This window comes from Aedes albopictus, chromosome 3 (assembly GCF_035046485.1).
Source record: "Aedes albopictus strain Foshan chromosome 3, AalbF5, whole genome shotgun sequence".
In the NCBI taxonomy this organism is placed as follows: Eukaryota; Metazoa; Arthropoda; class Insecta; order Diptera; family Culicidae; genus Aedes; species Aedes albopictus.
Genome location: NC_085138.1, coordinates 252070547 through 252085875, shown reverse-complemented (window position 1 = coordinate 252085875; position 15329 = coordinate 252070547). Strand labels below are relative to the sequence as shown.

Genomic DNA, 15329 nt, shown 5'->3' with positions numbered 1-15329 from the left:
TTTTTATCGCATTTTCTTCCAAGTGACACGTCTGTTTGTCTGTGGTGGATTGATCATGTTTACCATTTCCGAACAGCGTCGCGACGGCGTGTTTGACAACCGCGCTGAGAGAGGTGGTTGCAAGAAAATTGAACGCTCGTGCGTGTTTACAAGGGTCCATTCAAATATTACGTAACGCGAAATTTAGTAATTCTAGACCCCCTCCCTCCCCCACGTAACAACTTTTGTATGGAGAATTTTGAAATTTTGTATGAAGCGTAACACAGTGCTAGACCCCCTCCCTCCCCTCTTAGCGTTACGTAATATTTGAACGAACCCCAAGCTGTGTGCCGGGAGTGTGTAGGTGTGTGTTGGCTAGCTTGAAAAATAAAACCGCTTCTATCCGCAGCACCTACACTCCCGTTCAAAAGTTTGGGGTCACCCCCTCAAAAACATGTGATTTTTTTAGGCCCATATCTCCGCCAATTTGCGTCCGATTTCAAAACCCTAGGTTTCATTCAAAAGATAATAAGTCAAAGAAACTTTGAACATGATTTAAAAGAAACTTTTTCAAAAAATTTTGTATGTAAACTTAACCCAAAGTAGCCAAATTTTCTAAAAAATGAATATAAACTTACGGCAGTGTCGCTGGAAGTTTGGACGACCAAATTTTAAGATGAGAGCGGTAATATGACCCATTTTCTATTAGCTTTCAACTGCTTTTTACAGAACTTAGCTAAAAAATCTAGAAAAAAAGTTATTAAATAAATTATTCCTTGATGTCATCGACCAAAAGTTTGGGGTCACCCCTCAATATGATGTATCGGCCAAAAGTTTGGGGTCACTTTCGTAAAACATGGAAAAGTGATTTTGTGATATCTTCGTCATCTATAGTTCAATTTTAATTTTTTTTTTGGCTCATTTCAAAGATAATTAACTAAATTTACGTTTGATGTCTTTAACTTAACGAATTTAACGATTTTTGTATATAAAAATGTTATGTAAAGTTAGCACATTTTACCACGCTTCAAAAAATGAGGCAACTTTACGTTAAGTTTAAGTATGTAAATTTCAACAAATATGTGTGGTTCAATGTCTATGCAGTAAGTATCATTCATTTTGTTTCAAATAAGCCAAGAAGAATTAAAATTGAATGAAAGATGACAAAGATATCAACAAATCACTTTTCCATGTTTTACGATAGTGACCCCAAACTTTTGGCCGATACATCATATTGAGGGGTGACCCCAAACTTTTGGTCGATGACATCAAGGATTAATTTACTTAATAACTTTTTTTCTAGATTTTTTAGCTAAGTTCTGTAAAAAGCAGTTGAAAGCTAATAGAAAATGGGTCATATTACCGCTCTCATCTTAAAATTTGGTCGACCCAACTTCCAGCGACACTGCCGTAAGTTTATATTCATTTTTTAGAAAATTTGGCAACTTTGGGTTAAGTTTACATACAAAATTTTTTGAAAAAGTTTCTTTCAAATCATGTTCAAAGTTTCTTTGACTTATTATCCTTTGAATGAAACCTAGGGTTTTGAAATCGGACGCAAATTGGCGGAGATATGGGCCTAAAAAAATGACATGTTTTTGAGGGGGTGACCCCAAACTTTTGAACGGGAGTGTAGATGTGGATACCTTTTTTGGAGAACCCAGTTCAGCGTTGGATTCAGCCTTTTGTAATTCAGCCTTTCCTAGGCACGCCCATGATGTTTTGCGCGCGCGCTCGCAAACTGACAGCATCTTCAGCTGATTGTGACATTTTGTACTGGCAGTATTTTGTTGTGGTCAGGTTTTCGAAAGTTTTTGTAAACTTTAGTAATAATCCCAAATTAAAACTAAAATATCGTCGTGATTTTTGTGTTGAAAATGTTCGGCTTGATGTGATTAGTCTTCTGTAGGAAACTATAATAAAAATATTTTACAGGAAGTTTACGAAGCCACGTTAATCATCGAAGATTGTGCTGCGCTCTTGATTGAATAAGGTAACTGAGGAGAACAAACATCTTTTGTTTTTATTCCATTTGTCTTATCGTTTGAAAACAATCTCTTACACTGGCTATTATATAACGAGTTTGAATGATTTATAGTTAGTATCAAAATAATCTTTATCTTATTGCAGTTTCATGACACGTCTTCTCAAATATCCCTTCACTTATTCTGCACTTCTACAACCACTGCCGTTTCCACCTACTTTGGCTCGAGCAGCGGCTAGCTTCAAGCGTATGTCCCGCTCGACCACAGGATCATCGCAGCATTCGTCCAGCCCGGATTCATCAGGCAGTAGTCCCGTGAACAAAATTTTCCAACGTTACGCCCGGCAGAAGAGAATGTCCGAAACGTGCCGCAAGTGGAAGACGATCCCCTCGGCGGTACGTCGCGACCCGGACGATGTGCAGTTCACCCTGATGAGCTACAACATACTGGCGCAGGATCTGCTGGAGATGCACGAAGATCTGTACGAACAGCACGACCAGGTTACCCTGTCGTGGCCACATCGGTACGATCGGCTGCTGGCCGAGATCAATCTGGTGCGGCCGGACATCCTGTGTCTGCAGGAGATGCAAGATGACCACAAGGCGCAGTTCAGCAGTGGGCTATCCAACTTCAAGTACGAGATGATCTTCAAAAAGCGAACCGGCGATAAGCCCGACGGTTGTGCAATCTTCTACCGGCGGGACCTGTTTGAGCTGGTGGACTATCACGATGTCGAGTACTACCAACCGGGCGTGAAGGTACGTACAAGGTTTCAGTATATCTTATCGTTCATTACCCAATAGCCAGCGAACATCAATTTAAATGAAAAAGTATGTTTAAATTGAGTTGAAACACTTTCAAAAACATCCCGAGCAAAGTCCAACAACAAAATTACAGCTAATCGAAAACATTATTTGTATTCAGCAACAAATTGATATCACATTTTGATATCATTTTATCTTTACTAAATTTGATTTCAAATTTTGCTTTCGGTTTGCTGTCATTTTGAATTAATGTAAATATTTAGTGTTACAATAGTTTTTAAATCCTTTAATAAACTATGTGAACTAATTGTAGGCATATATCATTAGTGCAATTGTATTATTGCATTTAGGATTTGATATCAACCGAAAAACTCTACATTTAACGATTTTTCATTTTTCTTGCGCTGATAACAAAAACAGTTATCTATTTGCTATCATCGATAGCAGGAATGGTTTTCAATTTGCTGTCACAGGAATATTTTTCTGCTCTCATTTTTGATGTTTTAACCGTTAAAACGACCAAAACGACAATAACCTGAGTTATCAAAATTTGCAATATCACAACATCAAAATTAGTTTTCACTTTGCTATCAGACTTTGCTCGGGATTGCCTTCACTTTAAAAATCATTACATATGTAGGTACTAGGTACGTCTCTAGTCACACTGATTTTGTCTTTCTGACATAACGTTCCAACTTGGATAAAGCCTGCTGCTCAGAGTGTTCTATATACGAGCACTTTCACAGGTACCTTAGGGGCTGTTCATAAACCACATAGACCAACATTTGGCAATCTCAGACCTCACGTGACGATAAGTTCTGACGTCGTTAACCCTAAAAGGGATACCTGGGGTCCATTTGGACCCCAGGCGCCTTTCAGAGCTCGTCTTTGATGGAACACACTCAGCGAGGTGACGAAACTGAGGCCATGAAGGTATCCCTTTTAGGGTTAATGTCGGTGAAGTGTCGTCCATCAATCAAAGCGTTGTGAAATTGGGATTCCGTGATGCCCATATTCTTCGAGGCAGCGAAATCGATGGGTCACAGGCTGTTTCCATTCGTAATCTGGTGGGCGCTGAATCTTTCAATCGACGTTGTAAAAATCGTCTCCTTGCCTACCTGAGCGTTGAGCTCTTCTATGATGATCTTCACGTCGAGGCATGGCTTATCAACCAACACATTTTTTCGAACAACTCAAGTGAAAGCCTGATTGATTCGGCTGTCCAAGCTAAACTTACTTTCGGTCCTGGGTACCCACGATGGTGCAGAGGGTCGAATTGAAAGATCTCCAACCTGGGCGATTGCCATCCATCGCCTTGACCTGTGGCCAGCTCAAATTCTGTCGACTTGCTTTATTTCCTTGTTTAAGCTGCGCCGCCAATCTAACGCTTGTTTGCAGATTTTGTTCCCGCTAATGCGTAGAGTGTGGCTGAGGCTGACCGACCTCCACATCGACGGTGGAGCTCCACGTTGGAGTTCCAATTGTGAGGCCACCATCAGGTATCAGAACATTGGCTCAGGCGGCACATTCCCCTTCAATTTGGGGGATTTGTGCCTCGCAAAAATAGAAGCCTTTTTCATCATTTACCTGATGCGAAAAGTATCGATTGACACCTCAAGGGCATAGTAGATTACTAGCTCATTGCTTTCAGTTTCACATAATATATGACTCTTGTCTTTCATTTTCAAACTTTAGGATACACTTTTACATAGAGTTGAGTGAATGAATAGAAGATACGGTTCCTTTGTTGTGCAAGCAAATTAACCGAATTCTCATCAATCATCATAACAATGGTATGCTTTCCATTTACGGGTGGACAAATGCGAGATACCTTCCAGAATTTGATATCCAAATTGGACTTTAATTTGGCGATCATGTTTAGCACAACTTTGTGAGCATTTCTATCAAGCCTTGGTACCAAAGGTGCTGAAATAGTAGTTTACGCAACAAGGTGCAGAATGACGATTTTTACAGCACGAGTCGCACATTTATCCAACGAGGCTTGCCGAGTTGGATAATTACGACGAGTGCTGGAAAAATCGAGTTCTGCACCGAGTTGCGTACAACGTTTTTTGCAATTTCATAATTTACCCTTAAGGATAGATTCCAACAAAACTTTTTCATCAAACTGCACACTGATGTTCATAGCCAATGCTTAAGAAAATCTGATCATAATAGGTTAAACTGTGCAGTTGTCACAATTTTTCAAAACTGCGTCCAGAAAGCATCAGAAAGTTGACCAAAACTAAAAATAGTGCTGTAATGGTTCATTACGCAACGCAAATCAGTGCTGTAATGAACCATTACAGCACTGTTAATTTGGTGTGGGAAAGTAGGCCTTTTCCTGTCAGATTTGAGTGAGGTAAAACAGCCTATTACGATGAGAAATTGCAAAAAAAATATTTTTTCTCAGCGGCTGAATTGGCACAAAAGATTGGATATCAAATTCTGGAAGAATATTTTTGTCAGCTATATGCTGGAGAGAATTCACTAGCCACTCTTTGCTATGGACATTGCTCGCCGTAAACCAGGCCGTTCCTTGGGAATATCCTGAACCGGTGAAAGTTGGCAGAATTGCACCACCCGCATGTTTTTTGTTGAATAGTGAAAAGCTGACTCATCAGGTCATTGAAAAAATTGTTCATCGACGAAACCCTCAGAAAGCCTAACCAACAGTTTTAAGGGGGTTGACGATTCGGTTTGTTTCATGCGAGGCTTCTTATCGTCATTAGTAGCTGGCGAATTGGCGGCACGCTTGCTGGACTGCCCAGGGTCCGCCGCACTGGTTTGGGTGGCCTTTTCACTTGCGGTGAACATCAGAAGATCATTGTTGCGATGGGATAGCGCTTGGACACCCCTGGTGAAAAGCATAACTGCAACATGACACATCGAACGCAGATCGGCTGTGGGAAGTAAAAGAAAAACAACAACAAATGAGAAGTGCAGTCGTAGAAACGGTAGAAACAGATTTGTGAAGAGTTTATAACCTTCAGAAAATACCTTTAATTGTGCAAAGTAGGAAGGCAATATCTAGTGTATCTTATAGTGTATACTGTGATATTAATCCGTAAGTATAGAAGCTCGGAAAACGTTGAATTACTCCAAAATTATGCTGAGCTCATCCGTGATACTTACGTGATTATTTTCCCTCCACAGCTGCGGTGAATCGGTTCTCAAAACGAGTGAAATGCCCATCGGCTTAATGCTTGATTGTAAGTAGGAAATCTGTGAGAAAATAGTTAGTTTGATTGTATGATTGTATGATACGCGCACTTGTAGGCTTTCCTTGAATAGGGCAGAGGTTCCCAAACACGTCACACAAGGAACATTTGTGAATGGCGCAGAAGTAAATTGTGGGAAGGAAACCACTTTCTTGTAAGTTACTAATATTAAGAATATGATGGAATTTGTTATTAATTGTTAATAAAATTTGCAGTTGAGCATCGCTGAAAACAAGTCGGCTGCTACAAAAAATCTGGTTTCCCTTCGGGAACAATCATCTTCCGAATCCATCTTTCAAAGATTTATACAATCACAAGCAAATGTTCACGTTCAAAAGAACTGCAAAAATGCAAGTTAAACCGCTGACTGAAACTAAACCTGATCACTTGTAAGACAATAGAAAAATGAAGGCACAAATGGCAACTACAAAGCACGTACAAACAATGCTACGTTTCTATCAGAGACGATAGGGAATTGCTCAATGCATCTGTGTTGTACACATCTGTTTCAGATTTTATAGCAGAGGATCCCATCTCTACTTGAAGCCAGTAAGCTCTCCGTTACCGGTAACTCACTTTATGATTGAGTTGTCAACTTGCGTTGGGACTCATACACAGTTGTTATAGGTAAAATGCAATGGCTTACCTTTATTGGATTGCTATACAAACCAAAATTTGCTGTGTAGATAGCACTATACTAATAAATCATGCAAGTCGTATACTTTTTCGAACAATTGATCTGTTAGTCTTCACGTAGGATGGTCACTTATATTAAACTAAGCGAATTACACATGAAATTTCACAATGTTATTGAGACAAACAAAACTCCCATTCCACTTGGGTTCTCACCACTGATCTCACTATGGCCAGCTCAAATTCTGTCGACTTGCTTTATTTCCTTGTTGAAGCTGCGCCGCCAATCTAACGCTTGTTTGCAGATTTCGTTCCCGCTAATGCGTAGAGTGTGGCTGACCGACCTCCACATCGACGATGGAGCTCCATGTTGGAGATCCAATTGTGAGGCCACCATGCACGAATTATATACCGCAGGCATCTATTAATGAAGACCTGCAGCCGTTGAGTGTTCTCCGCTGATACACACCAAGTTTCACTGGCGTACAGCAGCACAGACTTTACGTTCGAGTTAAAAATTCGGATTTTGGTGCGTCGATTAATCTGAATGTTTTTGTAGGTACGTTTTTCCATACTTTTCTTAAACTTGCAAAGGCAGCCATCGCCTTCTTGATCCGTGCACTTATGCCGATCTTGGTGCCGCCATTTGGCTGCCAAGATATTAGAAGCATTCTACATTCTCCACTGAAGCTACCGTGAAGCTGGAAGTGTTGATCATGTTTAAATCTAACGATTCGGTCTTGTGGACGTTGATGTAAGACTTGCCACCGAGGATCGATTGCTTGCTCTGCATATCTGAGCGCTGCTGTTGAGCTAAGAGAGTAACGTCATCAGCCAATTCCAAGTCATTTAGGTGCCCTAAGGTAATGGGCTGCCACAGCAACCCACGATTTGGTTCACGATCAATCGCATCTACCAGGATCTTGTCGATTACAATGAAGAACAGTAGCGGTGATTGGGTGACATTGGGTATTATCGGCAGGTTTCTCTTCGTCATGGGGGGTTTTTGTCAACCGAATTGCCTGAAACTTGGCCATATTATTCAGCTTATTTGGGAAGGATTTGAGGCCAACTTTGAGTTCAATAGGGTTCAAAAAACCCCCCAAGACGAAGAGAACAAAACGGCCGAGAATAGGTAATTTCCCCTAGTATACATTAGCGTGGTTCAAAAATTCGTTTTTGCTCCACACCGCTTATTCGATTCCTAACCAGATTACATGCCTTCTCCCAAAATTTAAGCTCATTTAGTTTAAAAATGAGACTGCACAAGCCCTTCAAAGTTTGTATGGGAATTACTATGGGAAAACGAAGTTTTTCATTCAATTGACTATAGCATTTCCCTAAGTGCACTAGAGGGTTAGTTGACCCTTAATACTCCTAGGCTACTCTCATTCCAAGTTCCAAATTGTCCGTTGTTTTGCGCTAAAAATTGTTGCCGCTGAATCAGTTCGTAATCTTTGATTTTCGGTTTCTGTAACGATTTTTGAGTTTCGGAAACAGTAGGTTGTTAGCTTAAGGTCCTCTATCTACCGTGGTGGGGCTGCGCCCTTGGTGAACAGACGCTCGAGACGTACCTCCTCAATCTAACTAAAATCAGAAACTCAACAGTGCTCAGGCTGCTCTACCAGCTAAGCACACATCTCTTATAGCTGGCGGTCTTTGTCATCGCTTGTCCCGTGGAAGCATGAGGTAGGAACTTGTGAGGACCACAGCTATGTTGGACGCTCTCCTTATCGACTCACCGTTTTGCAGCCCAATGACTTCAATGGGGGGTATCATTTACGCGATGCCCAGTCGTCACCGTGCCATTAGCTAACTTAATATTGTTTAAACATTTAATATAACAAGGTACATATTGTCTGTTTCTTTGAAATTTTAGCGTTTGGATCGAGAAAATGTGGCCATTATCGCGAAATTCAGAGTGAAATCCAATCCGAGCCAATCTCTGGTAGTGGCCACCACACATCTGCTGTACAATCCCCGTCGGCAGGATATCCGTCTGGCGCAGGTGCAGGTACTTCTGGCCGAGCTGGATCGGTTGGCATTTCTCGGTCGGATGGAAAGCGGAACGCCCAAGTATGCACCCACCATTCTATGCGGGGATTTCAACCTTCAACCGTACACCGCTCCTTACGTACTGCTGACAACGGGATTTCTCCAGTACGAAAACCTCTCAACTAATACGCTGGAACCCATACCAGGGGGATCGTCCTTTGGGAAGGTCTTACTTCCGAAGAAATTGGGAATCATGGATGATTGCCGTCACGAGAGCCACTTGGACAGAACGGAGGAAGAAGAGGAAAAGTGTACTCGGGTTAGTGATCCGTGACTTCGGTCGTGTTCAAAACAATACATAAGATCTAATAGAATTCTTCTTGCAGTTACATCATTCCAGCAAAGAGGCTCGGGTTGCCCGGACGCCAAGCCCCGAAGAGGAGCAGGACAACCCCTTCTTCAATCAGGGTGCCTTGAAGCATCGGTTCAAATTCACATCCGCCTACAGACACAACATTGGAGACGAAACTCAGGAGGCGACTACCTTCCAAGGGCAGTGGGCCACGGTGGACTATCTGTTCTACACCAAGTACCAGTGTGCGGGCGAGAAACGGCTTAGCGAAAACAATCTGAAGCTAGTGGCCACGTACGCACTGCCCACGGTCAAGCAGGCCCGGGAGATTTATACGATTCCCAACATGTACTTCGGGTCGGACCACTTTGCCCTCGCCGGTCGGTTTCTGCTCAAAGCACAAAGGGAACCGAATCTGTAGCATCGCAGCAGAAGGGCTGGAGACGAACGTGGTGCTTTCTGAACGACAATTTTCTACGAAATTGGTATGTTTTTAGTTTGTTATGATCGATTATACATGTTTTATCGAATCGGAAGTCAGTAGGTAGGCCCGGTTTCATGCGATGACCTTTCCTTGTGGTAGAAAAAAAACGATAAAAAAAAGACCGTTGGGCTTTGTCAAGATCTACAGATAGATTCAGCGTTTTATACAGTTTTTGCAAAACCTTAGTTGTTCTATGTTCTCTACTGATACAAACAAGGTTTCACTGGTGTACACCCATCAGAATTTCCTCAATTATGATGCGGAACAGTACCTGTCTGTGGTAGTATACATCCCTGTCTCACTCTAATGAAGTGGTTGGATAAAACACCGGTCTTCATTAATCTGCACGGGGATGCCTTCTACTGTGCTTCAATGAGGCTGACGATTTTCTAAGGGACACCTTTGTGCCTCAGAACTCCCCACATGTTTTCGTGATTGATACGGTCCAAAGCTTTTTCGTTGCATTTAAACACCAGGTAAAGAGATTATTAAAAATGATGGATCCCCAGATGCAAGCATGTACCTATTAACTATTGGAACTCTATGCGAAACATTTCGAGCTAGCGTGAAATACCATGTCATCGGTGTTTGCGACTTTCTCACTTCAGTCGGCAAAGGGATGCTGATCCCATGTTATGCCATATCTACATGAGCGTTTTACTTTGTTCTCAAGATCCTCAAGTTCTCAAGAGCGCCGACTGGCTGCATTTTTGGCTCCTCGCTTTTTTGCTCGCCCAATATCAGCTTAGGCTTTCTTCCTCAATGTATGTTTTGTCCAATCTCGATACAGGGAGTGCTGAAAATTTCATTTCGTCATATCTAAGTTCAATCACCTTCAGCTCATATTAGAAGCTGAACCTGAGAATATGGTATATGAAACACTTGTGCAGCTAGACCAGTTCTGCAAGAAAGTCACGGAAAAAACACTATTTTTCGAATATTTAAGGTAAATGTCACGGACTGCCTACGAAAAATGCCAATGATATTCACGGTGAATATCATTTGGCATTTTTCAAATGTAGTCCGTGACATTTACCTTAAACATTCGAAAAATAGCGTTTTTTTTCGTGACTTTCTAGCAGAACTGGTCTAGCCGCACAAGTTTTTCATATATCATATACTCAGGTTCAGCTTCTAAAATGAGCTGTAAGTGGTTGAATTTACATATTACGAAATGAAATTTTCAGCACAGGATACAGGTCAATTTCAGGTGAGAAATTTTTCAAGAAATGAGCATGTACGGCCTTTTTCTTGACCGCAGTACGGCGCTGAGCAGATACGTCCAATCAAACGGAGAATTCGACCGATTTCGTAATACCCAATGGATTTCTTTTCTAACCAATTAAACTATATTACTAGTTGTTTGTTATATTTAATTTAGCTGATTCATCAATTGAAAGTATCATTCAGAGTGGAACTGGCTTGACTAGGTGTTGGATAGTAAAAGTTACTGGCCACGTGTTCCTTAAAGTACTCACCGCCGCACTCATCGTACAACTGTCGTGTGATCATAGACTTCCGGAACTCTTCACTGGCAGCAAATTGGCTGGCTCCTTTCCACGCGTCCAGACTGGGATTCGCTGCCACCCTCAAATTGTACACCGACTGAAACGGTAGAATGGCCTGCAGCTCTCGCGATAACCGTTCCTTAAATCCTCGAATGTTGGCACATCCTCCGCTGAGCACCACGTTGCCAACCAGCTTGACTTGTTCCTCCTTCGGGAACAGTTTGAGCACGTAATCTATGGCTCCGGTCAGTCCGGCTTCCTGGATTCCAACCATACTCGGCTGGAAAAGTATTTCCGGAACTCGGATCCGCTCCACTCCTATGTGCAGCTGGTGGAACTCAGCTATGTTGCCCGGTGCCACTACCGGTTCCACGAAGGTACTGTCGTGCTGTTTGAGGATTTCCTCGCACTCGATGAGCTTCTCGTTCTCCGCTTCACTGTCGCTGTCGCCCTCGCGACTAATAGACTTGTACACGTCCCAATCTTCGTCGCGCATGCCGAAATCATCCACACCTGAAAAATGTCGTAAAATGATGATTTAAATTGTTTGCCTTTCTCGTACAGCAAAGTGTAGTGAAAAAAGCTGAAAACTAGCTAGATGTTAATGCGAGGTATGCTCTTCAGACGGAATCGCTCAAGTAATTTTCGTTCAGTGCATTATTTTTCCGTGACCGGAATGGTCAAGAAATTTAACACAGCAAGCCCCATTTGATTTGACATTTCGTTTCAGCTCCGTACTAAGATCCGGAATAAAGCAACGCTTTATTATTTCTTGAGCGATTCCTTGCCTGAATTTTCCACGCATCGAGATAGGCCAAGAAATTTCTTGCGATCTCCGTACTACCCATAACATAAAAAAATATTCACTGATTCACTCAATTAAAGAATTGAGAGTTTAGAGTCAAAATTGTACAGCATTCTTTGCTAAATATTTGAAAAGGTTCAGATTGGTTCCAGATGAGACAATGCTGATCTGAAAATCCGAGATGGCTAACTGAATTTCAAAGCTAACTGTTTATGGATTTTAAAACATGCAACTGGCGGGTATATTTGATTTGAGGAAGATGTCCAGATGATCAGTCATTTCAGTTGACTATTGTGCCACCATCATCTATCATCTATCTATATATCTATATATATAAAAATAAGTTGAAATCCCTTTGAGGCAACAAAACTCACAAACGGCTGAACCGATTAGGATGGCTCTTGCACGGTTCGATTCGTTTTCATGGTGGCTGTGTTTATATGTACAAAAAGTTACGAAAATCAACTAGAAAAGTAACAAAATTGATAATGTACTTAAATTAAAAAAGAACTGATTTTCTATGAGCTGAGAAGGAAATCAACACGACCGAAATGAAATCAATCTAGAGTGCGGTGCTATTTTGAGCTCAACAGTTGTCAAACCACCAAAAGACGGCAAGACAAAGTTTGCCGGGACAGCTAGTTCTATATAGTGATTTAAGAGCATGTTGAAGATATTGAAGGTTGAAAAGAGCAGTAGGCGTTGCCGCGAGCAGACGTGTTTTGAACCGCTTGTCACATTTGTTTTGCATTCGCCAATTCTGCTGACGATTTGGCCGGGGCTACGCCATCCGGATAGTTCTTCCACGTGTGAAAGAGTGTTTGCTCTCTGTGTGTGAAACCCACTCACCTTTCTCCTTTTTGGCCAGATGCGAAATGATACGCATTCGCTCCTGTGCTGCGGCTGTCCGGCGCTTGGCCAGGTCCTGCTTTCGCTGTTTGCGCACCTGCTTCCTATCGAGTATCTCGTCACGCTTCTTGCGCGTTTCCACCACCCATTCCGACACGGTCATGCTTCCAGGTGGTTGCAACAAGGGAAGAGGTTTTTCCTCCGCTTGACTGCTGCTCGAAGCAGCATGCTGGGAATTGTTCATCTTTTGAGTCGTTTTGGCGATTCGCTCTCTTAGAGTGACGATCGTCTTCCGGTACTCATCGGCGCTCTTGGCGCCGAATTCGTGCAACGTAAAGCCGACGTTGTCCTCGTCTTCCAAGGTGTCCTCGGCGGCAAGCATCCGGGTCAGAAGTACCTTATCTTCTGCTAGTTTTTCTTCGCGTTTCCTAAGGTTGATCTCGGCGAGGCGTCGGGAGAGCTCCTTGCGCTTTTCCAACCGCTGCTCGGCCGTCAGCGTCGGGGCGGACACGTTCTGATTGTAGGGCAGCTGGATTTTGATGACATTCTGCTCGTAAAACTCCAACAAAGCCCAGTTTCGCAACGATTCTGTGTAGTCGTAGGCAAACGAGCAGTAATTGTGAATCATCGTTTCCGCTCGGCTCAGAGTGATGGCATTTACGTGAACCGGGTACTTCAACTGCAGCAGCCGGAACATGAAATTTATCATGTTGAATCCTCCCAGATTGATCCGTCGAACCTTGCCCTCCACCATCCACCCGTTCAAAATGGGAATGATGTGCGTTGCTTGATACCCACAGGATACAATCAAGCCACTGTCCTGTCCTCCATTCAACCGGTAGCTCAACAAACCATCCACCGCATAGACAAGTCCCGGAATTCCGTAGCATTCGAACATCAGTTCCGACATCAGCATGCGGCTGTAGTTTGGATTGGCAACGCACTCGGTCAGCAGCACCGGATGTGGCACGCATCCGTCCCCCTCAATCCCAAGCCGACCGAACAAATAGTCGAAAATCTGCTCCTGCACGTGCAAATGCGTCACAACGTTCCGATCGAACTGGGTGCGCAGCTGGAACCGGACCGCTTCGATGTTGGTGATGTCGTTTCCAATCTGCACCGTGGGCACCAGTGCTCCCTCGCCGTTGTTGGTGTCCTTTTTGCTTCGGTCTTTGCGCGGTTTGGCCAGAACATTTTTGAACACCAGCGACGGGGCCGACTTGGTGGCCCAACCGGCCCGACAGTGGTAGGAACCGTTATCGATTACAATCGCAGCTCCGGGGGGCACGGACGGTTCCGGGTAAGGACACACGATATCCGGCTTCACCTTGATGTCCTCGATGTCGAAAAGGCTCATAATTATACACTTTTTCACTTATTTCTGCTGGCACAAAACTGAACGCTCGCGAAATTTGGCCGGTTTTTTGTAACACAAACGGCTGTTGTTTACAAACAAATTAAAACCTTTGACAGCTGCTCGGGGGGTTGCTGTTAAACGAGCAGGAAAGAAAATTCGAGCAGGTAAATTTTTTCGAGCAGTCTTGTGGCGCCATCTGTGTGTGAAACAATGAACTGAGGAGCTTTTGGGAGCTTATATATCGAGCAGCACCATTAAAAAACTCCACTCAGAGTACATTAATTTTCTACTAAAAAACAATAAATTAGCATTTGATAGTTCCCACTAAACCATTACAAACCTGAACTGCTAAGTTAAACTAAATTATTAATTAAGTGATGTAAATAACTAAGAATATATACACGAAATTATAACACGAACTAACTTAAAAATTTTAAGGTGTATATTTGGCGGCCCCACAGAACATTTTTTTCCTACTCAAATCACATTCGCGCGAGGCAATGAAACGCGCACGCCGCTTGTAATCTGAAATTTAAAATGAATTCATTAAAACTGAATATAAAGCTTATTTGTTCTAAGTATCATTTTTGAAGAAGTGTTTCACTTCTGAATATGAATTTAAACGAAGCTTTTAGTGTTTCTATCAGTTACAAAGGTGCGAAATCAAAATGTTGCTCTACAAGGCACTCGTAAAGAAGATTTTTTCTACTGAATTTTCAGTTAATTTTGTTACATGAATGTTTAAATAAAGCGTTTAGTGGTTCCATTAGTTGCAATGATTAAAGCTCCAAACTTACAAAGCGATTTGACTATTTTGAGTGAGGCGCACACCTTGCAGCCGTCCAGAACATTTTTTTCCTGCTCAAATCACATTCGCGCGAGGCAATAAAACGCGCACGCCGCTTGTAATCTGAAATTTAAAATGAATTCATTAAAACTGAATATAAAGCTTATTTGTTCTAAGTATCATTTTTGAAGAAGTGTTTCACTACTGAATATGAATTTAAACGAAGCTTTTAGTGTTTCTATCAGTTACAAAGGTGCGAAATCAAAATGTTGCTCTACAAGGCACTCGTAAAGAAGATTTTTTCTACTGAATTTTCAGTTAATTTTGTTACATGAATGTTTAAATAAAGCGTTTAGTGGTTCCATTAGTTGCAATGATTAAAGCTCCAAACTTACAAAACGATTTGACTATTTTGAGTGAGGCGCACACCTTGCAGCCGTCCAGAACATTTTTTTCCTGCTCAAATCACATTCGCGCGAGGCAATAAAACGCGCACGCCGCTTGTAATCTGAAATTTAAAATGAATTCATTAAAACTGAATATAAAGCTTATTTGTTCTAAGTATCATTTTTGAAGAAGTGTTTCACTACTGAATATGAATTTAAACGAA

The 15329-nt window shown here is 42.1% G+C and overlaps 2 protein-coding genes across 2 annotated transcripts; one reads left to right on the top strand and one right to left on the bottom strand.

The window, feature by feature from the left end:
- Nucleotides 1-1721: 1721 nt before the first annotated feature.
- On the top strand, nt 1722-9465 carry LOC134291853 (protein angel homolog 2). The gene is made up of 5 exons (XM_062860182.1): nt 1722-1858; nt 1915-1972; nt 2110-2722; nt 8462-8896; nt 8964-9465. The coding sequence occupies exons 3-5, from the start codon at nt 2114-2116 to the stop codon at nt 9348-9350; spliced, it is 1431 nt and encodes a 476-aa protein (XP_062716166.1). The 5' UTR covers nt 1722-1858; nt 1915-1972; nt 2110-2113; the 3' UTR covers nt 9351-9465.
- Nucleotides 9466-10769: 1304 nt separating this feature from the next.
- Nucleotides 10770-14032, bottom strand: LOC134291851 (actin-related protein 5). Its single transcript, XM_062860181.1, has 2 exons — nt 12576-14032; nt 10770-11434 (listed from the first exon to the last, which is right to left on the bottom strand). The coding sequence occupies exons 1-2, from the start codon at nt 13930-13932 to the stop codon at nt 10803-10805; spliced, it is 1989 nt and encodes a 662-aa protein (XP_062716165.1). The 5' UTR covers nt 13933-14032; the 3' UTR covers nt 10770-10802.
- Between the last annotated feature and the right edge of the window lie 1297 nt (nt 14033-15329).

Excerpts from the sequence above, each read along its gene's own strand:
- LOC134291851 (XM_062860181.1), bottom strand. The coding sequence starts at position 13,932 with ATGAGCCTTTTCGACATCGAGGACATCAAGGTGAAGCCGGATATCGTG. Across the intron at positions 11,435-12,575 it reads TCTGGCCAAAAAGGAGAAAG|GTGTGGATGATTTCGGCATG; the intron begins GTGAGTGGGTTT and ends GACATTTTTCAG.
- LOC134291853 (XM_062860182.1), top strand. The coding sequence starts at position 2,114 with ATGACACGTCTTCTCAAATATCCCTTCACTTATTCTGCACTTCTACAA. Across the intron at positions 2,723-8,461 it reads ACTACCAACCGGGCGTGAAG|CGTTTGGATCGAGAAAATGT; the intron begins GTACGTACAAGG and ends TTGAAATTTTAG. Across the intron at positions 8,897-8,963 it reads AAGAGGAAAAGTGTACTCGG|TTACATCATTCCAGCAAAGA; the intron begins GTTAGTGATCCG and ends TTCTTCTTGCAG.